Source organism: Colius striatus, chromosome 9 (assembly GCF_028858725.1).
Source record: "Colius striatus isolate bColStr4 chromosome 9, bColStr4.1.hap1, whole genome shotgun sequence".
Taxonomy (NCBI): domain Eukaryota; kingdom Metazoa; phylum Chordata; class Aves; order Coliiformes; family Coliidae; genus Colius; species Colius striatus.
The window spans coordinates 2,974,824-2,995,153 of record NC_084767.1 but is presented as its reverse complement, the minus strand read 5'-3'; the positions used below and the strand labels follow the sequence as shown (position 1 = coordinate 2,995,153).

General features: G+C 67.5%; 5 protein-coding genes across 7 annotated transcripts; 3 read left to right on the top strand and 2 right to left on the bottom strand.

Moving 5' to 3' along the window:
- Nucleotides 1-28: 28 nt before the first annotated feature.
- On the bottom strand, nt 29-7,966 carry FAM193B (family with sequence similarity 193 member B). The gene is given in 10 exon segments (XM_062001980.1): nt 29-415; nt 510-585; nt 688-1,702; nt 2,167-2,403; nt 2,774-2,969; nt 3,968-4,370; nt 4,618-4,815; nt 4,937-5,159; nt 5,788-6,027; nt 7,628-7,966. Coding segments are annotated over 10 exon segments (3,024 nt in total). The 3' UTR covers nt 29-318.
- Nucleotides 7,967-9,745: 1,779 nt separating this feature from the next.
- Nucleotides 9,746-13,807, top strand: LOC104564144 (lateral signaling target protein 2 homolog). 2 transcript variants are annotated; one of them, XM_062002589.1, is made up of 13 exons: nt 9,746-9,829; nt 10,520-10,660; nt 10,738-10,875; nt 11,030-11,232; nt 11,313-11,402; nt 11,502-11,591; nt 11,717-11,818; nt 11,910-12,158; nt 12,269-12,396; nt 12,475-12,588; nt 12,726-12,824; nt 13,047-13,159; nt 13,242-13,807. In XM_062002589.1, the coding sequence occupies exons 1-13, from the start codon at nt 9,788-9,790 to the stop codon at nt 13,371-13,373; spliced, it is 1,641 nt and encodes a 546-aa protein (XP_061858573.1). In that variant the 5' UTR covers nt 9,746-9,787; the 3' UTR covers nt 13,374-13,807. The 2 variants fall into 2 exon arrangements, with proteins under 2 accessions (XP_061858573.1, XP_061858572.1); XM_062002588.1 differs by lacking the exon at nt 9,746-9,829 and having other exon boundaries at nt 10,348-10,660.
- Nucleotides 13,808-14,451: 644 nt separating this feature from the next.
- MXD3 (MAX dimerization protein 3) lies at nt 14,452-15,905 on the top strand. Its single transcript, XM_062002730.1, has 5 exons — nt 14,452-14,599; nt 14,657-14,747; nt 14,855-14,969; nt 15,137-15,322; nt 15,393-15,905. The coding sequence occupies exons 1-5, from the start codon at nt 14,452-14,454 to the stop codon at nt 15,483-15,485; spliced, it is 633 nt and encodes a 210-aa protein (XP_061858714.1). The 3' UTR covers nt 15,486-15,905.
- A 122-nt stretch (nt 15,906-16,027) lies between these two features.
- PRELID1 (PRELI domain containing 1) lies at nt 16,028-17,773 on the bottom strand. Its single transcript, XM_062002535.1, has 5 exons — nt 17,593-17,773; nt 17,116-17,341; nt 16,934-17,047; nt 16,615-16,693; nt 16,028-16,291 (listed from the first exon to the last, which is right to left on the bottom strand). Exons 1-5 carry the CDS (start codon nt 17,682-17,684, stop codon nt 16,155-16,157), a joined length of 648 nt encoding a protein of 215 aa, XP_061858519.1. The 5' UTR covers nt 17,685-17,773; the 3' UTR covers nt 16,028-16,154.
- A 70-nt stretch (nt 17,774-17,843) lies between these two features.
- Nucleotides 17,844-20,327, top strand: RAB24 (RAB24, member RAS oncogene family). Of its 2 annotated transcripts, none has more exons than XM_062002374.1 (8): nt 17,844-18,000; nt 18,302-18,370; nt 18,472-18,550; nt 18,658-18,725; nt 18,835-18,934; nt 19,290-19,340; nt 19,446-19,508; nt 19,912-20,327. In XM_062002374.1, the coding sequence occupies exons 1-8, from the start codon at nt 17,884-17,886 to the stop codon at nt 19,974-19,976; spliced, it is 612 nt and encodes a 203-aa protein (XP_061858358.1). In that variant the 5' UTR covers nt 17,844-17,883; the 3' UTR covers nt 19,977-20,327. The 2 variants fall into 2 exon arrangements, with proteins under 2 accessions (XP_061858358.1, XP_061858357.1); XM_062002373.1 differs by having other exon boundaries at nt 19,888-20,327.
- Nucleotides 20,328-20,330: the final 3 nt, after the last annotated feature.

Sequence of the window (20,330 nt, the reverse complement as noted above, 5' to 3'; positions counted from 1 at the left end):
GCGCGGCACAAAGCAGCAGGCGGCGGGGTTACATAAAATAAAAAATTAAAAAGTCTTTTATTGGGTCCCGCGCGGTCCCTCCCCGCGGCGCAGGGAGCCGGGAGCCCGGGAGGGGGGGCGGTTCGGCCGGGGTCACCCCACGGGGACGGGGCGGAGGAGGGGCGGGGCGCGGGCAGGAGCGGGATGGGGGGAGCACCGGGGCCCCCCGCGGAGGAGGGGACCCCACCGAGGCGCGGCGGGGGGCCCGTTGGGGGGTGAGGGGCACAGTGAGGAGAGGCGAGCGGCCGTGGGGCGGGGGGCAGCCATCCACCCCCCGCCTCACTGGGCTGCACTGGAAGTGGTTTTCTTCAGGGTGAAGTTGGTCCAGTTCACTGCCACCTTCTGCCGCGTCTGCTTGGCCGAGTCCAGGCAGAACCTGGTGGGGAGAGAACGGCCCCGGTCAGCCAACGGCCCCCACCTCATCCCCTCACCCCCCGGCAGGGCTCAGCCCCTCGGGGCTGCCCCCTCACCTCTTGAAATACTCCACTTCTCTGTCAGTCTCATCCATCTCTGCCCCATCCAGGTCCTTGGGCAGGAACACGTCATCTGGCAAAGCAGAGGAGCGGAGTGAGGGTCAGCGCCGGCGCAGGGGCCGAGGGGCATGGGGGGAGGCGTCACCGCGAGGACGGCAGCACCCCCGGCACTCACCGATTGAGGTATGGGATTTCTCCACCTTGTTCCGGCTCTTCCTGCTCTTGCCCTTGGGCTGGGGAGAACCCCCCAGGGCAGGGGGGACGGGTGGCTGCCCTGTGGCCAGGGCAGGCGGCTGCTGCTGCACCAGCTGCGGCAGCTCTGCTTTGCCCTCTCCCCTCTGGCCCTTCCACTCGCTGCTTCTCTCTTTCTCAGGCCTGCCGCAGCCCCAGGGCTGCCCCTTGCTGCTCTCCCCCGGCTCAGCGCAGCCACCGCCCCGCTGCGGCTCCAGAGCAGCGGTTTTGGGAGGGTGTTTGGTCCCCAGCACCTGCCCCTTCGCACCAGAGCTCTCCAGCCGGGCCTGGCCGCCAGGCACGGCCACGGCTGCCTCCCCTTTCTTCACCGTCCCGCTCTGCCGCTTGTTCTTCCGCTGCCGGCTCCCGGCGGGCCCCGGCTCCGGGGGCTCCGGCCCCTTGGGCTGCGCCCCGTCCTTGGGCTCGGGGCTCAGGCCGCTGCCATCCGCAGCAGAGTCCGCGGCCTTGGACTGCACCCAGATCATGCGGGAGAGGCTGGGCACGGCGCTGAGGCGCTTCACCACGCCGTTCTCGGCCGCCGGGGCTGGCGGCGGCTCCCCGGGCCCCTCACCCCATCGGGGACCCGGCTCGGCCCGCAGCAGCGTGTGGCTCTTGGCGGGGCCCAGGCTGAGCGGGGCCAGGGCCAGGTCTATGTCCTGCAGGTCAGAGGAGCCATTGAGGTGAGAGAGCAGGTTCTTCTGCTCCAGGACAGCTGCCTTTTTGGGGAAATCGTTGACATCCAGGTTGAGGTCATAGACACTGAAGCTGGCCCGGATGGAGTCCTTGATGGTGTTCTTGATCTCCTGCAGCCGGCTGCTGAGGAAGCTGTTCACCCGCTCCAGCTCCAGCTCCGGCCACTCCAGCAGCTTCTCCTCGGCTGCCTCCCGGGCCTGGCTGGCCACAGGGGCACGTTCTGCCCGCTTCTGGGCTTCGGCCTCCAACTGGGCTTTCTCCTTCTCCTGTAAGACAGGTGCCATGAGGATCAGGTGGCCCCAGCCCACAGAGCCACAGGGCTAGCTGTGCACCAGCTGTCAGGTAGCAAACCCAAGGGCCAGATGTGGCCACCCCACATCTTCCTCAGCCCCCACACTGTTGCTTGTCTTCTGCAGGGACCACAACAGCCACTGCTTTGGGGACAAGACACCAGCACAAGCTGTCACAGCCGTGTCCCTCTCCATCACAGACACATAGCGCTTGCCAAAGCCACGGCACGGAGCAGCCGGCACCACGCACCCCAAAGCTTCACAAGGGAAGGCCCACACAGAGCTGGGCACCGCTGCCACCGCAGGGCACAGGGCAGCAGAGGACAGAGAGCTCAAGAAACTAAATGGACGTGACAGAGCAAAGGCAAAGCCATACAAGGAGCATGGTCTTGCCCTCCTGCAGCCTGTCCCGGGCAGCGCTTCCCTCTGCCCACCCTCACCTTCTTCTTCTGCTTGTGCCGTGCCCGCTTGGCCGCCTTGGCACTGTTCAAGGGCTTGGGCTCCGTGCTGTTGATATAGTCCAGCAGCTCGTCCACATTGCGGTGGTCCACAGCGGGCTCCCCCGAGCTGCTGCTGTGCCCCAGTTTCTGGGGCAGCTCCTCTTTCCTCTTGGTGAGGCGTGAGCGCAGCTTCTCCCGGATCTCCGCGTAGTTGCGGCTGGTGGGAGCGGCCGGGGGCTGCAGGAGGCAGGCAACTGTCAGCCAGGGCAGCTTCAGCTCCCACATGAGACTCCACCAACCCCTTCAGCCACTCCCCTCCCTGAGCTCTCAGCGAGAGACCAGTCAGCACAGCCCCAGTTAACCCTTTTTCCACCGCAGAGCCACAGGGATTTGTTGGCTGCACCAAGCCCCTGGGCTGGGCAGGTGGCTGCAAGCCAGAAGCCAGGGGACCAGCAGGCTGATGGGGCAGGACGGAAATGAAGGGGAGGGGAGATGAAAATGCACACTCTGGTGAGGAGGAGACATGGCCAGACCTGGCCCCTGGAACGTGTCAGCACAGAGCAGGGTGCGAGGACCAGGGGTGGCTGCAGAGCAGCCCCTCACTCACCGCGTTGTGGCCGAAGAACTCACAGTAGCAGCAGTCGCAGAACTTCCCATCTTTCTGGTTGGTGGAGGAGGAGGTGCAGGAACTGCGCTCCGAGCTGCTGTCCTCATCCTCCCCGAGCCCCTCGTCTGCCTCGCACGGCTGCGGCGGGTGGCAGCTGGTACCGTTTGGGAACTTGTGCCCTTTGCAAGAGGGGTCCCTGAAGGGAAATGGAGAAAAGGGTGAGAGGTGAGAGGGAGACAGGTGGTCTCTGAAATCACCCCACACTACACGTGTAGGAACACCCCTCCCAGGGCAGCCTGTGCCCAAGCAGGACCGGCAGGGCGGACAAACCCCCTCCCCTGCATCCTCCTCCTGCAGGGGAGATGCCGGAGGAGCCCATGGCAGAAGACATCTGTAGCTCCTCGCCCCCCAGGGCCTCTGGCAGGCAGGAGGCTGGCGCACCAGAGCTCCAGACCACAGCGTCCCGCTGCCAGGCCACAAGCTGATTCCAGGGCAGGGAGCGGTACTCACTGGGGGCGGCAGGTAGCACAGGTGAGAAACGCTGGAACTGCATGCAGCTGCCAGACATCCCCACGGGCAGGCAGGCCCGGCTCCCACAGGCACAGACTACCCAGCTCAGAGACAGGGAGGCCAGGGCATGGCCCACAGCGCCATTCCTCGAGCTCCGGCTCGGGACCTGGCTTGCTCTCCGTGGGGAGCACTAATCAGTGGAGAGGAACCAGCGCCCGCGGACTCAGTGCGCTCTCTTCCAGGGCACAGGCAGCCCAGAGAGGGCCAGGGGAGCAGGCGAGCAGAACAAGTCCACAGGCTTCATCTTCTCGAGGACCTTTGCTCAGTGCCACAGCTGCCCGACGGATCTCACTGACAAAGGTCCTGTTGGCCAACAGCAGGTTGACCGGGCGGTTCCTTTGGGTCTTTTAGCTGGAGGAGGAGCAAGCACAGTCTCTTCTGCACCACAGAACTAAAGGACAACCGCAGGGAGAAGACAACGTGGGGAGAGAAAGAGCTCGACCCTCAGAGACCAGGGGCCCGTAGCAGCGGAACAGGCCCGCGCAGACGGCGGCTCTCGGCCCCACCACGCCGGGGCAGCCGGTCCCTCCGCAGGGAAAAGCACATCCAGGGGCGGGGCTGGGAGAACGGACACGTCGCCCAGCGAGGAGAGAGGCTGGAGGCGGGCAGGGCTCCCCTACTCACCTGTTTGTGCCGGGCAGCTGGTGGGAGGCGGGAGGAGGGATGAGGGAGGTGCTGCAGTGCCCGTTGCAGGGATGAGCGCAGCCCGACAGCGGAGGTGGCATCTTCAGCAGCGGCACGTTGGCGGGGGGCAGGTGAGGGCTCTTACACGACCCCGTGCCCGCGGGAGGGGACTCGGACGCCGGCTTCGGGGCTGCCGCCTGCGCGCTGGGCGCGGGGAAGAGCGCGGCCTGCGGGGAGGAGCCCGGCGGGACGCGGGGCGGGGAGCCGAAGGGCCCCGGGTGGGCGGGGGGCTGCTTGGAGGAGGGGACTAGCGCCGGCGGCTGGGAGGGCAGGCCGGTGGGGCTGTTGGGAGGAGCAGTGAGGTCCGAGTGCTGATGATGCTCTGAGGAGTGGAAGGCCTCGCCTGCAGAGGGGCAGGAGCAGAGACGGTCAGATACCGGCTGTACCACTCCCAGAGCATCCCACCACAGTCGCAGGGCAAATCCTGCCCCCCCAACCCAGCCAGTGGCCCTCGGGCTAGAAGTCACCCCTGCTGCCAAGAGGCCTCGGCAGCACCCAGTCCACCCCACAGGATTCAGAGAGCGGGGCAAGGGCACAGACTGTGTGGAGCAGGGGGCCAGGAGGGCCAGGCCCTGCCCCCGGGCACGCACCTGGCGGGGTGGCCCTCCGGCACATGCTTTTGAACTGCTTCGGCAGCGTCTTGCAGAAGTCGAGTGAGGTAGGCAGAGGGGAGCCCGGGGCGGCGCTGCCGGAGGCGGGGGAGGCCGCGTGGCTGTAGGGACAGGCCCTGAGCGCCGGCGCCTGGCTGGCGCACTCCGCGGGCAGAGCCAGCCCGGCGTGCTTGTCGCCTGCAAGGAAAGCGGAGCTAGCGCTGGCTCCCAGCACCCTCCGCCCTGCCAAAGGGTGCCAGGCCCGCTGGCAAACCACCTTGGAAAGCTCTGCTCAACCCCACGGCCGGCTGCAACTCACCTAGTGCAGCAGGAGAGGCCCCGAGGGGGCTGCCCTGCGCGGCCCCGTTGGTGTGCTGCGAGTTCCAGAGGCCTGAGAGCTTGTGAGCGGACAAGAAAGAGCTGGGGTCCCAGTCCCCTGAGTTCCCGTGGCACGAGGAGGAAGAAGAGGAGGAGGAAGAGGAAGAGGAGTGGGAGCCACCCCCACAAGACTGTGACTTGCAGGACGTGTGGGATAACGAGACCTGGTGAAGGAAATACAGAATGAAGGTGCAGCAGGCTCAGAGGGGAGGCCTCAGCCCTGGGACACCAAGAGCCCCTTTCCTGCCCTGAGGCACAGGCTCAGCACATGGAAACCACTTCTCTAACTGTCTCAGGCGTGGCAAACAGCCCATCCACCCAATGGTGACACATAGCCCCCACCAGCACAGACAGGTGATGCCAAAGGCCACGTGCCTGCTGTGGTCCCACTCAAACCAGGCCAGTGTTAAACAAAGCCAAGGAAGCAGCTCTGTCCCCGAGCCCCACACACGGGCTCCACTTCCCTTTGGCACACGCTGCCGCTCCAGGGAGATCCAGAGGGGCAGCGGGGAGCAGCCTCAGAGCTGGGAGGATGCAGCATAATGTGCAGCTGTGGCACTGCTGGCCTCGCTGGGCAGCTCCAACCCAGCATGGTGCCACGCTCTGCCCCGCTGAGCCACCAGCGGTCCTGGGGAGAGCAGGCTGGCTGCAGGGAGCAGTGAGGCTGGGATGGCCGAGGCACCCCAGACTGGAGCGTGGAGTGGACCTGCACACCCAGGCAGTGCTGGGAGGTGGTCAGCACTGCACACCAGGAGCCACAGCCCCAGCCCTCCCAGTCCCAGAACCACGTACCGCCAGGGCCTGCTCCTGCACCGCCCGCCGCTCTTCCTCCTCCACGCTCTTCCGGCAGCTCTGGCAGATCCACAGCGGCATTTCTCCCAGGAGATTCTGCACGAGTGTTGGCACGAAGTCCGGTGGCAGCCTCTCACCCGGGGAAACCAGCCCATTGTGGGACGGCCCTCCCCAGTCCTTGCGCTCCCGGTGACAGAGCAGGCAGCACGTCTGCACTGACTGGTTGGCGGTGGGCAGCACCTGCAGAAGGACACACAGACCACGAGTCAGCCCAGGTGTGATCCACCACGTGGCAGGAACCCAGGTTGCCGCAGGTTGGAGGCAGAAGAGACAACAACAAGCAACACCTCGGGACACTGACACCCAACCAGAGGATTTCTCGTGGGTTGATGGCTACATGTGGGACTGCGCCTTCTCCCACTGAAGGGGAGCAGCCTCAGGCTGCACAGCTGCTGTCTGCCTGCCATGTGCCAGCTGGGGGAATTCTGGACCCTTGGGAAGATCGCACTACGCTGCAGAGCCAGCCCCTCCACCAAGCAAGGCCGGGAGGCCACCAGCACCTCTGGTACAACAGGATCGAGGGGACACGTGCGGCAAAGCCTGACGCGCAGACGTCGCGACACAGGGACACGAATGGGGGTCTGACTGCTTCGACCCCCTCAACCAGAGCCCCCCACTGCATTACCCGAGAGCTCCAGGCCCTCCCGCCCTCCTCTTTGTTCCGCCCAGCCCGCAGCGCAGCTGTGCCGGGTGGGGTGCAGCCCCCGGGGCTGCTGCTTCATGCTCTGCTCGCACGGGGCAGGCGGGCTGAGGCTTCCCACTGCGGCAGGAGCCGGGGCCAGGGCCAGCCGGAGGCCTGACAGCCGTGACGAGCCCGGCGCGGCGCGGGCGAGGAGGCCCCCATTGTCTGCCGCCGCGGCGGGGCCCCGCCACAATGAGCCGCACATTGAACTGCTGCTGTGAAACAGATGGCGTCTGCCGGGCTCAAGGTGAAGCAAAGGTCAGAGGCCAAGGACGGCAGAGCTGAGGGGGGTCAGGACTCCCCCGCCCCCTGCCCGCGGGGAGGAAGGGGGCGCAGGCCACCCCCCATCTCAGCAGGTGTAGACGCAGCCGCCGCCGCCGCCACACAAGACGGACAAGACGATGGCTTTCCCCAGCCCACCCGGCGCAGCAGGACCCGAGGCCCACCCCCGGGCTCCGCACCCGTGACCCAGAGCAGGCAGCGCAGCAGCCCAGTGCGTCGAGGGGCGTCAGGCGGCGAGAGGTGCCTGCTGGGCTGATGCTGGAGCCACCTGCCATCGCCCCGTGGCAGGGCCGGACCCTCCCACGAGAAGGAGCTGCGGGAACATCCCGTGAGGCACGGGATGCCGTGCCTGTCCCCGAGCTCAGGGCTCAGCCCTCCGGAGCACACATGCGTCTCCTGAGCAGACCTGCAAGCCGTCCCTGCGCACGAGGGACGGAGAAAAGGATGCACAGAGCCCGGGGCTGGAAAAAGCCCTTTTGCTTCCACACTGCTTGTCATGCCGTGCGGAGCAGCAGGCGATGGTGGAGGCACAGGCTCACGGGTGCTTCCTCCTCCCCAGGAAAGGCTGAGCCGAGGGGGATGCTACACCCCAGTGCGAGCCCGCAACGCCCAGCACATCTGTCAAGAGGCTCCTCAAAAGCGCCCGCAGCACCGCAACGCATCCGCGACCCCAAGCCACAAACCGGCTCCCTCAAAGAGGCCGGGATCGGTGTGGGGATGGGGCAGGGCTCGGCGGGGGCCAGAGGCCCATCCCCACACCAAACGAAATCCCCTCAGAGACAGCCCTTTCCCCACCGCAGGGCCTAACCCCGGTACCTGAGCGCTGCCTCTGCCCGGCTCCCCGCTGCTGCCCGCCGCTACCACCACCTCAGGCGGGGCGGGCGGTTCCGGTGGCGGCGGCGGCGGTGGCGGCGGAGGAGGGGGAGGAGGAGCAGCAGCAACGTCGGAACCCCCCACCCTCTCACGGCGAGACCCGGAGCCCCCCGCCGCCGTCACCGTCGCCTTATTTCGCCTGCGAGTCATGGCGAGCGCGACCCGCCGCCCGCCGCAGCCAGGACAACAGCCAATATGGCGGCGCGGCCCGTCCGGCCCCTGCCCGGAGCGGGGGGGGGGGGAGGGCGGGAAGGCTCAGAGACGTGAAGCCGCTGCCGCCATGTTGCGGAAGGGCAGCGAAGACAGGCAGCGCGCCGCCTGGCGGGGGGAGGTGGCGGTGCCGCGGCACACACGCCGCACCCCGTCTACCCCGCGCCCGCCGCACCTCAGCAGCGGCGGAGCCGTCGGCGCGTCCCAGGCGCCGCTGCCCCGCACCCCGGGCCCGTCACAGCGTTAAGCGTGAGCGGCGCCCCGCACACTGACCGGCCTTCCCGGTGGTGCAATACCCGACAATGCGCGCGTGGGTGGGCTCCTCTGCGCCCCGTCCCACGGTACCCTGGGGGCATCCCAGCACTGCAGCGTCCTCGGCTCCTGACATGCTGCCGCATGCGGGGCGCAGCTGCCACGCACTCCTGTCCGGCACACAGGCATCGCCAGCCCATGGCGGCTGCGCAGCGTGCTGTGACAGCTGCCGGACCCCAGGGTGCTCCTGTGGGTTTCCAGCCCCTCCGTGCCCTGTCTCCATGCTCAAAGTCCACTGTCCTCCTGCTGCTGCCTAATGGCAGGCTGCCCATCAGGGTCTGCTGCCACTCTGTGAGTCCCGGGACACCAGGTCCAGCAGCCCTGGAATGCCTGCCCAAGAGAGCTGGGGGCTAACTCAGCCCCTCGCCTCCCTGCCAGACTCGGTGCCACACGTCGCACAAGCATCCCATCGTGGCATCGGCATGGGTGAGGCTGCACCTTGCTCAGTGCCTCACCTTATCAGAGCTGCCGAGGTGGGACAGTGTGGTGTCATTGGTATGGGGATGCATGGAGCACTCAGCCGCAAAGGAGAGCCTGCTGTGCCCCTCCAAACGCCTTGGTAGCACTGCCTGCAGCCACGGGACAGGCAAAGCTCCAGGCTCTGTGTACACAGGGACTCCCAGCCATGAGAGGCAGGACACACTGCCCGGGTAAAACCGGAGCCAGAGCCCACGGGCACACACAGAACCCCAGCGGCAGGCCAGCCCTGCTCCCCGCCAGCTCAGCCCAAGTGCCGCAGGGCCACCGTGACTCAGGGACTTCCTCAAGCCGAGGAGGTGCCACTGTGTTTGTCTAATCCTTCTCAGTGGATTTTTTACCTGTGAATCCACCCCATTAGGCTTTCAGCCGCCTGAATTACTGACACCCACATCCTGTGGCCAGCAGTGCCAGACTCAACATGGTACAGGAGCAAATGCCTCCTGTGGCACAGATCGTTGTGGCCAGTGCCCCAAGAACCCCTCGGGGCGTCTCTTTGGCCACTTGTCCCCTTCTGTTCCCACGGAGGGGCTGCTTTGTCCCCCTGCCCCTGCAGCACCCTGCTCTGTGCCCCATACCCTGGCTAGCAGACAGCAGGTGCCTTCCCCCTGGTGACCCCCCACCAGCCCAGGGATGCTCAGCTACAGAGGGGGCTGTGGGGCCGTATCTGTGGGGTGTCCCCGTGTTGGTAAAGATGAGGCTGAGGGGAGAGGGGAACAGGGAGCCAAGAACCGGGAACCGGGAGAGCCTGGGCACCGGGAGGGGGAGAACTGGGTGTTGGGGTCGGGAATCGGACCCAGGAACCGAGACCGGGGCTCGGCAAAGGGAGGCGGAGCCGGGGTGGTGACGAGCCGCCCCACGGGGTCCCGCTCCGGGAAACCGGTCCGTCAAGCGGCGGCCGCCTCCGGCCACCCGGCAGCGAGAAAGCCCCGGGTCCCGGCCGCGGTGCGGTGCGGGGGAAGTGGGACGGTCCGCCGGTCGTCCCGGTGCCTGGGGCTGGGCCGACACCTCCCCGACCCGCCCCCGGGCGGTGCCCGGTGCCGACCCGCCCCGTCGGGAGCGGCGGGCGCGGGGAGCCGGGGCGGCAGAGCTGCGGGACTCGCCATGCTGCCCGCCGCGCTGCGCCGATGGCTGCGCCGGCCCAAGGTGAACGCGGGGCGGGGGGCTCACCGGGGCCGCCCCGGCGGGGCTGCCCGACGGCTCCGCCGGTACCGGGCGGGGGGGCGGCCGGGGCGGAGCGGAGCGGGAGGAGGAAGCGGTGCCCGGCCCCGGGGCTGGAGGTGCGGCGGGAGCAGGGGCGGGCGGCGGCGGGCAGGACCGGGCAGCTCAGCGCCTGTCCCGGCGCCGCCTGGTCCTGGGGCTAGGAGATCCGCCTCCGGCCCCCTCCATGCCCCTCCGGCACCGCCGGGGGTCTGCGGGACAGATGGGGCGAGGAGCGTCCGTCCCTCCGGACTGCCCGCGACTCCCCGCGGACCTTTCCCCCGGGCCGGTGTTTACAGCCGCGCACAGCTCCGTGCCCACGCTGCCGGGATGCGGCCGAGCTTGTTCATCCTGCTCTGCCCCTGGGGAAACTGAGGCGCGGGTGGGTGGGGACGGCGGCGCTCCCCAGGAGGGCCCGGCCGGGTGCCGCCTGCCTCGCTGCTCGCCCCTGGCACAGCCCGGCCGAGACGGAGCCGCCATGGGCATCCCGTGTACCTGCCCGAATGGGCATTCATGGAATGGGTCTGCCCCACGGGAACGAAATCCCCAGCAGCGCCCGACCTGCCTGGCTGCAGGGATCCCCTGTGCCCTGAGCCACGGGGTGCTCCCACCATCGCCCCTCTGCTCTCCCTGCAGCGCTCGGACACCCGCCTGCTCTCCCAGTTCTTCTTTGCCGACGAGAGGGTGACGCGGGTGGTGGCTGAGATCAACGGGCTGGACGCCGAGCTGGACCCGCAGCAGTACCTGGTGCTCCTCAACCAGCTCCACCTCAGCCAGGTACAGGGGTGGTCTGGGCCCCGCTATGACCCCCCAGACCCCCGACTGGCTGCGGGTGACGCCTCTGCCCTCCTCAGGCTCATCTGCTGGCAGTCTTGGAGCAGATCATGGAGGAGTGCATCCCCACACAGCGGCACAGCCGTGACTACCTGGTTAAGTTCCCTGAGGAGCTCTTAGTGGACAACCTAGGGAACCACATGTTGTTTGCAGCTGAGGTGAGCCCAGGGATGCTTCCCCAGAGCAGGCAATGGGGTCCGGCTCCCCCTGGCCGGGGAGCGATGGGCACCGGCCAGCACAGCGCGCCTCATCACAAGCTGAGCCTGGGGTAGGGGCTGCATTGCTCCTGACAGCTACCCCTGGTCCTGGCAGTGTCTTCTGGCTGGGACCTTCCTGGAGGTGGAAGAGGCAGAAGGGACACAGCTGCGACCCCAGGCCAGGGAGCTGCTGTGCAGCCTGGAGCTGGTGCGGATGGTGCTGCGGGAGCAGAGCCTGAGCCAGCCCAGCTCTTACCCGGAGCCTGTCCGGGCTGTGCTTGTCCAGTTCGACCGGCTCTTTGCAGAGTTTGAGCTGAGGTGGGGGCCAGGGTTGGGTGCTGGGGTTGGGGGGGCTGTGCTAGAGCCGGAGGAGCCTCACAGTCCCCCCTTCTCTCCAGCTACGTGTCCTCGCTGGTGGCAGTGAAGTCTCCCGAGGAGATTTACAGGCAGCAGGAGATCATCGTGCTCTTCTGTGAGACAGTGGAGAGGTGAGGTGTGCCAGGCAGGGGGTGGCAGGGACTCGAGCCTTGGGGACGGGGCAGTGTGCCAGGGCTTGGCACCACTGTAAGGGTTTTCTCCGGCCTCAGAGCCCTGCGCCTGGGCTACCTGACCCAGGAGATGATCGATGGCTACGAACCGCTGCTGATGTTCACCATCCCTCGCTTGGCCATTATCAGGTGGGTGCAGCCTCCTGGTGATGGGAATGACCAGGAGCGGCTGCCCCATAGCATCCCCTTCTTCCCCTGAGGAGTTGGGGTCCTGGGCAACTTCCCTAAATGAGTTGGGCTCTGCGCACTTGCAGCGGCCTCCTCATCTACCCCGAGGGTCCCCTCAACCTGGAGCAGAGCCCTGAGCAGATGTCCCGGGTCTTCAGCCCCTTCTACAACCTCCTGAAGAAGATCAGGTACGTGGCAGGGGGCAATAGGTGCCAGCGGATGGGGCCATGGGGCAGCAGTGGGGCTGTGCTGGGGGGCTGACACCGTCCCTTTGCGCAGGGACCTGCTGCAGGTGCTGTCGGTGGAGGAGCTCTGCCTGCTGGAGAGGAGCCTGTGCACAGCCGAACTGGAGGACCCCTGTGCTCCAGCCACCCCCCCAGTTTGGGGAGCAGCCGTGCAAGGAGCAGACCCCCATGCCCACTGGAGTCTCCTGGAGGTGCCCCACACCACCCCACCGCCCCCCACCTGCACGACACGGCTGGAAACCCCCAGCATGGTGGATGACCCAGGCACCGACTGGCGACGGAGGTGTGTGGCAGGAAGGGAGAGGGGCCAAGATGTCACATCCCTGGGTGCTGGGATGGGTTATTTTTTTGTGCCACCACCCCTGTAGTAACTGCCACCTCCTCCCTGTGCAGCTCCCAGCCCCCCAGCAGCAGCCCGGGGACGGGGCTCGATGCCACCCCAGCTGCCCACTGCTCCGAGCTGCGCTCCCGCTACAGCAGCACCAAGGACATGCTGCACACTCTCTTTGTCTGCATCTCAGGTGAGTGACTCCCCTTGCCACCTCCCAGCACCCTGACCCTCCTTTCAGCACCCTGACCCCCAGTCCTCCCGGTGCCAGGGGTGGCCGATCAGCTCCAGACCAACTTTGCCAGCGACTTGCGGGGCATCTTGAAAACGGTCTTCAAGATCGTCGCCTCCCAGGCAGAGCCCTCGGAGGAGCCGGGTGCCAGCCGTGAGTAACCCCGAGCATGGGAGACTCCTCTCTGCCCTGTCACCCAGGTGCTGGGGTGGCATGGTCACAGTGCCCAGTCCTGCAAGGCGGAGCCCAGCCCTGGTTTGGCTGGACCACCGCAGCCTTTGTCCCTGTAGAGGAAGAGGATGGTGACCTGTGTGTGGCAAACTCTCCTCGCGTGGCTGATTGCCCACTGTGCTCCAGCCCCAGGGAGGCTGCTGGGCTCTGGAGGGCAGGTAAGGGGCTGCCCAGGGTACCACGGCTCTGGGGCTAATCCTGCCTCATCCTGCTTGGAGGGGTCCAGCTGCCTTGGGCAGCCCCAGACACACAGAGATATCCGCTGTGTCCTTTCTGGGGCTGGCTCAGCAGAGCACCCAGAGGTGCAGGATGTTTCTTGGGCCAGGCTGGTGATGGGCACAGGGTGGAGGAGGCTTTTACTGACGTGCTTTGCCCAGCAGGCACCCGTCACCTGCCCGAGTGGGTTCCAGACAGCACGTGCAGCCAGTGCTCAGCCTGCCGCTCGCCCTTCACCCTGCTGCGCCGCAGGCACCACTGCCGCAGCTGTGGGAAGGTAGGAGGGGGCCAGGCTGGGGTGCTCGTGGTCCCTCTGGGTCTCAGCTCCCCTCAGCCCCGCTCTGGCCCTTTCCCAACAGATTTTCTGTGCCCGCTGCTCACCTCACGCCGCGGCACTGCCACACTATGGCCATCCCAAGCCCGTGCGTGTCTGCACGCACTGCTACACCACACACCTCTCGCCCACGCCCCGGCACAGCCGCAGCCAGTGACAGCCTCACAAGCCAGATCTGAGTCCACAGGAGGACGCAGATCTGGGTGAGGAGAGAAGGGCCCACCGCAGGGCTGCTGGGCAGCTCCAGGGCCCCACGACTCCCCTCGGGGCTGGGTGGGCACTGCAGCAGGACCCTCCCGCCACGGTGGCAGGACCACCTCACCTGCTGCACTGCAGCCATGACGAGCTGCACGACGAGTGTGCTGCCGTGCTGTGCCCTTCGGCTGGAAATGTGCTTTGTGGTGGCTTTTTTTTTCCCTCTCCAGGTGAACTTTGGCTGCTGTTGGGGCCCCGGGGCAGAGTCTCCCCCCCGGGGTCTGGCTGGAGGGGCTGCAAACAGCCCTCCCATGACAGCGGGTGCCCCAGGGCCACCCGTGCTGTGCCCGGAGGCTGTCCCTCCCCACCGCCACCGCCCGGTGGTGGCGTTTAATAAAAGAGCTGAAACCCTCCTGGCTCAGCGCTGTGGTGCTGGGACGCGGCCGGCCCGGGGCTGGGGGGAACGCGTGCGTGCGCAGCCCGGACACACGCGTGGGTGCGGGTCAGTGGGGTGCCCCGAGTGGGATGGGTGGCGTGGGGGGGGGGGGGTGCGTGCACGCCCGCTTACGTGGCCACACTTGCGTGACCGCGCACACACCCGCACGCCGCAGCCCGGGGGGCCCACGGAGCGCGGCGGGGGCGGCTCGGCGGGGGCGGCTCGGCGGGGGCGGCTCGGCGGGGGCGGCTCGGCGGGGGCGGCTCGGCGGGGCTGAGGCTCGGCGGGGCTGTGGCTCGGCGGGGCTGAGGCTCGGCGGGGCTGAGGCTCGGCGGGGCTGTGGCTCGGCGTGGCTGTGGCTCGGCGGGGGCGGCTCGGCGGGGCTGTGTCCCGGCGGGGCTGTGTCCCGGCGGCGCGCGGGAGGGCGCCTCCCGCCCCGTCCCTTCCCCTCCCGCCAATTCAAATTTGAAGCACGCGCTTTCCCGCCCGAAGTTGTTTCCCCGCCGCGCCGACGTCATGGCCGCGGGGCGCCCGGCAGCCAACGAGCGGGCGGCTCGCCGCTCTGTGCCCGCCCCCCGTGCCCGTCGGCTCCCCCCCGACAGCCATGGAGCCGGCGGCCACCAGCATCCAGGTGCTGCTGCGGGCGGCCGAGTTCCTGGAGCGGCGGGAGCGCGGGGCCGCCGGCGCCTGCTCTCTGCCGGGCCCGGCCGAGGCCGAGCACGGTTACGCCTCGCTGTGCCCCGCGCGGTCCCGCCGCGCCGTGGGCAGCGTCAGGTGAGCGGCGGGACTGTGCGGGTGGAGGGGGAGAGCAGGCGGTGGCAACAGCCGGTACGGTAGGTTTCCATCTCCGGCGGTGGGTTTCTCCCGCAGGTCAGTGCACAACGCGCTGGAGAAGCACAGGTACCGGGGAGCGGTGTGTGTGGCACGGGGGTGCCTATGGCTGTCATCTCCCCCACCCCCTCAACTCCCCGAGGCTGACCACTGTGCCGTTCCCCATCTGGCTGCAGGAGAGCCCGGCTCCGGTGCTGCCTGGAGCGGTTGCAGCAGCAGGTGCCCCTGGGTGCGGGGTCATCCCGTTCCACTATGCTGAGCCTCCTGCACCGTGCTCGGCTTCACATCCAGGTGAGGAAGGGGGTCGACTGCCACTGCTCGGGGCCTTCCAGCTGTGTCCGGAGGGCCCTGAGTGAGCAGCGACAGGGCTGCTCAGCTTGGGCTCCCCCTATCCACAAGGCCCTGAGTGGCAACAGGGCTGCCGATTCCCCCCACTCTGGGTCACCGTATCCCTGCAGAGGCTGGAGGAGCAGGAGCTGAGGGCACGGAAGGCCAAGGACCAGCTGCGGAACCAGCAGCAGAACCTGCGCCGGCGGCTGGAGCATCTGTTCTCACCCACCAGTGGGGAGCGGCCACGGGCAGACAGCCTGGACTCATCCCAGCTGTCAGAACCCTCAGAGGGAGGTGAGCGAGGGGAATGGAGGGTGGAAAGGGAATGGTGGAGGCTTTAAGGGCCTGACCCAGCTTCCCTGTTGGTGCCCAGAGGATGCTGAGATAGAGGTGGATGGTGTGGTGTTCGGTGGGGACTTTGGCTTCAGCACCGGGAGGGACCACAGCTACTCCAACCCCCGCGGCCCTGCAGCTTGATGGCACCCACTGCCTTCCCTGCACTGCCTGCCTTCCTCCTCCCTGCCTGTCGCAGCCTCCACCAGCCTCATCGTGGCTATTGGGCAAGGGGCAAGCACCCAGCTTTGGCCCCTCCACTGGGCCCCTGGGTAGCTGGGCTGCTGAGCAGCACCGGCCAGAGTGCTGGCACGGCACTGTGGCACCTGGAATGCACTGCAAGAGCTGATGGAAGAGGGCCTGGCTGTCACAGGGACACCCTGCCTCCTGCTAGGCAGGCTGGGGGGCTGCCCAACACGGATGTGGGGCAGCACCAACCCCAGCACACACATCCCTGGAAAGCCAGGAAGGGGAAACAAGTACATTAAGCAACCTGCCTTCATGCTCCCGCAGCTGCCTCCCTCTTCTTTTGTACATACTCAACACTATCCTAGTAAAGGCACTTGGTGAAATCCCCATCTGTGTCCTGCCTGCAAACCCAGACCTCCAGCAGCGGGCCGGACCCCCAGAGCAGCGGGTGGCACTGGGCTCTTCTCTAGCCTGGCCAACCCCAGCCAAATCAGAGGTGGGAGGAGATTCTTTAATGATAATTACATCTCAGAAATGGTCTAACAGCAGCTGATTGTCAGACTTGTACAGTTTGCTTAAAAATGTAAAATCTAAGGAGGCTCCTCTCTGTTCTGGCCCAGCCCCTCACACGTACTGCTTCTTCTTGGTGGCTGCCTTGCTTGCCAGGTCCTTGGCTTTCTCCGTAGCAGCCAGAGCTGTCTCCTTGGCTTTCTCGGTCGCTTCCTTGGCCGTTTCCACCAGTGTTTTGGACGGAGCTTCTCCTGTAAAACGGCAACTGTTAGTTAACCCAGCAAGTTTAACCCAGCCCCAGCAGGCACCAGCAGCGCTGCCCCAGCACAGGCTGGCACAAGCCCGACCGGCTGTGGCACCTCGCCGCCTTCCGCAGGCAGCGGGAAGCTGTGTGCGGCGGGGCACGGCACCAAGTGCAACCACTGCCACGTGACTGCAGCCGCGTCACGGCCTCCTCCCGCCGCACTCCAGCCCTGCCGGGCTGCTGCACAAGATGGGCCTGTGCCAGCACATGGGGGCAAAGGACGAGGACGTCACAGTCTGAACAGTTCACAGCCCGCCCCAGGGTGCTCACCTTGCATTCTTGCTAGCACATATTCAAATCCCTTAGTGCTCTTGGTCACGTTGCTTTTGAACCTGGCCAGACCAAACTCCTGCGAGGGAAAGGTCCGTGAAAGGGCAAGCCCAGATCCCTGGCCACACAGAGCCTCCGGGGCTTTGTCTCAGTTTGCCAGGTCCCAAACATTTGGTGGGCTCCTGGGAGCTCACGAGGATGAGGGGAAAGGGCAGAAAAAAGCAGGAGAGGAAAGGAGTAGAGCGGAGGGCAGCAGCTTTAGGTCCTCTCCAAAGCAGAGGGGGCTGACGGTGGTGCCGGGGCAGGTGGCAGCACTCACCTGAATGGCCCGCGAGACGCCAAAGAGGCTGGAAGAGACCCAGGCTTCCCGCTTGACCTCGGTCCAGTTGCTGTTCTCTGGGTTCACCTGGTACACGCAGCGCTCCTCCACCACCTGCACAAGGCACAAGCTGTCTGTGGGCACTGCCCAGCGCTGCCGCCCACCCACCCGCCAGCACCTACCATCAGGCGCGCGTGGTTGATGTTCCAGGTGAACGTGGTCATGGTTCGGTTCTTGGGGTCCACGATAGAGTCCTCCAGGATGTAGACGGAGTGGGCGACGTTGGCTGGGAAGAAGCGCTCTGCCCAGCGGGGCATGCGGTTGGTCTTGGTCAGGAGGCGCCGGGAGAGCAGCTTGTGGTCCGCCGTCACCTCCCGGTGCACGATGTCTTCGGTCAGGACATGTTTGCTAAAGGGGGCAGGAAGAGGAAAATATCAGGTCCCGCTCGTGGCCAGCGGCCAGGGCTGGAAGCTACCGGCGCCACCGTGGGGAAAGGAGGGCGAGGAGGGAGATGGGGAGCCAGCTGCCCCTGCGGTGTATCCCAGGAGACGGGAGGGGAGGGAGCAGGCAAAGGGCTGCGGAGGGGACACGAAGCGCAGAGCCGCGACACCGCCAGCCCGCAGCTGGGCCGGTGCGCGGGGCCGGGCGGCGGGCCGCACCTGTAGGGGTTGGGGTAGCGCTGCCAGAAGGCGGCGAAGACCTGGTCCCAGGGCCCCTTGAGGACGCCCAGGCTGGCGCAGTACTTCCCCATGGGCCGCCGCCGCCGCTCAGGGCCGCGCCGCCGCGCCCGCTCCGGCCCGCGCCTGATGGGCGGCCGCCATGCGGCCTCGTCCCGTCCCGCAGCGCCGCGCGCCGCGCCGCCCCGCGCCGCGCACTTCCGGCCCGCCCCGCGCCGCGCGCTTCCGCCGCCCCGCCCGGAGCCGGCCCCGGCCCGCGGCGGCGGCGCGAGGATGAGCGGGCGGCGCGTGGACGCGAAGGTCGTGCTGCTGGGGCAGGAGGGGGTGGGCAAGAGCAGCCTGGTGGAGCGCTGCGCCCACCGCCGCTTCCGCGCCGGGCCCTACCAGAACGTGAGTGAGCGCGCCGCTGCCGGCCGCCGCCTCCCCCGGCCCGGCCCCGCGGTGTCTGTGTGTGTGTGCGTGTGCGCGGCCGTTCCCCGCCGCCTCCGCCGGCCCGGCCCCGCGGTGTCTGTGTGTGCGCGTGTGTGTGCGTGTGCGCGGCCGTTCCCCGCCGCCGCCCGTCTCCGGGACGGCGGCTCCCACCCACGTCCCCGGTGGGTTTTCCCCCCATGTCCCCGGGCCGGTTCCCGCCGTGTTCCTAGGCCAGCCCCCGGGCCGGTGCCGCCACCGCCTCCCGCTCCTCTTGTTCCAGACGATCGGGGCCGCCTTCGTGGCCAAGGTGCTGACCGTGGGGGACCAGGCGGTGACGCTGGGGATCTGGGTGAGTGCGGGGACAAGGGCTGTGCCAGCACCCCGGGGCTGTCGCCCCCCCAGGCAGGGGGTTCCCCGAGACGGCCGTCCGCAGACACCTCTCGCCCCCAGGACACGGCCGGCTCGGAGCGCTACGAGGCCATGAGCCGCATCTACTACCGCGGGGCACGGGCCGCCGTCGTCTGCTACGGTAAGGGCACGGTGCGGCGGGACCGGGAAGGAGCCGGCGGCTGCCGTGTGGCACCGGCCAGGGTGGGCGCGGGAGGGAGCGGGCAGCCCCTGACCCGTGTCCGCTAGATCTCACCGACAGCAGCAGTTTCCAGCGAGCCAAGTTCTGGGTGAATGAGCTGCAGAACTGCGAGGAGGTACGGGAGGAGGGGTGGGACACGCACCCACGGGCATGGGTGGGAGGCTCGGGATGGGCGGCGGGGCCGGGCCCTCGGTGTGTCCCTCCCAGTCCTCTGCCCGCCGCAGGGCTGCCGGATTTACCTGTGCGGCACCAAGAGTGACCTGCTGGAGGAGGACAGGAGGAAGCGGGGGGTCGACTTCCACGACGTGCAAGACTATGCTGACGGTACCGTGTGGCACTGGGATGCTGGCGGCTGTGCTGGGCGCTGCCGGCCCTGCCACGGCTGCGCGGCACCAAGAGTGTTGGGGGGTGGAGGCACGGGGGGCTCAGCCCTTGCCCTGGACCCCCGGCGGGGCTGGCGGCTCCAGGCACTGGGGCTGTCGGTATGGACCTCTCTGGGCACAGCCTGTCCTGACATGGGCAGGGACACGGCCAGCTGGGCCAAGGGGCCGCAAGCCCTGCCTTAGGGCCCTGCCAGCCTGGTGCTGCTGGCAGCTTGTGCCGAGGGGTGGTTCTGGGAGCTGGCTGAGGCTGTGGGGCTGCATCCTGCACCCAGCACTAACCTTGGCCTCCCTTTCAGAGATCAAGGCAGAGCTCTTTGAGACCTCCAGTAAGACAGGCCAGTGCGTGGGTGAGTAGCCCCCTCCTTGCTGGCTGTAGCCCTGCCCAAGCAGAGCTGGGGACCCTGCCTGCCTGTGGGGCTGCCTCCACCCGCCCTGACCGCTCTTCCCCCCAGATGAGCTGTTCCAGAAGGTGGCTGAGGACTACATCAACTTCACCGCCTTCCAGGTGATGACAGGTGAGCAGGCAGCGTCCCTCCCTCCCCAGCCACCCTCTCCTGTGTCAGGGGGTGCACCTGTCCCTGGGGAGGATGCACAAGATGAGCACTTTGGTTCCTGGCTGGGCCCTTCCTTGCCCCCACACTCCCCGAGGCCACTGCGGCTCTGTGCCTTGTCCCCTCAGGCCAGGCTCAGCATTATCTGCTCAGCCGGGCCACCGGTGGCCTTTGGCAATCAGGAGCCTTTCCTGGCTGTGGGCCTGGCTCTCAGCACTGCACCAGGCCTGCCCAGGCACGTGCCTCCTGCCCTAGGCCCTGCCACTTCTTTGTGGGGCCACCAAACCCCTACCCAGGGCACTGGCCTGGGCCCGGCAGCTTCATGGCATGGATGTGCTGGCAGCCCCCTGCCCCCGGTCTCTTCCAGAGGAGAAGGGTGTCGACCTGGGCCAGAGGAGCGGTGCCTACTTGTACAGCTGCTGCCACCACTGAGCGCTCCTGCCCCAAGGGACCGCTGCTGCTGGCCAGCCAGCCGGCGCCTGCTGGACTCCTCTGGTTTTTACCTGCTGTGTTTTAGCTGCACGGGCCGCGCTGGCAGCACGTGGCCCCACGGACTGCTCTGCTCCCGGCGCACCGAGGCTGCCGGGCTGGGCCGGGAACCTCCTGCAGTGCCGCGGGGGCCATGCGCCATCACTCCCCGGGGACTCTCTCCCCACTACTTGGCATTTGTGGGAGCTGCTGTGGCCCAGGGGTGGCTTAATTCTCTCGGAGCTGCTGCCTGTGCAGATGTACCGAAGCTCTTCTCTGGGGGTGTGTGGTGTAAATAAACTGCGTTGTGTCTGAGCC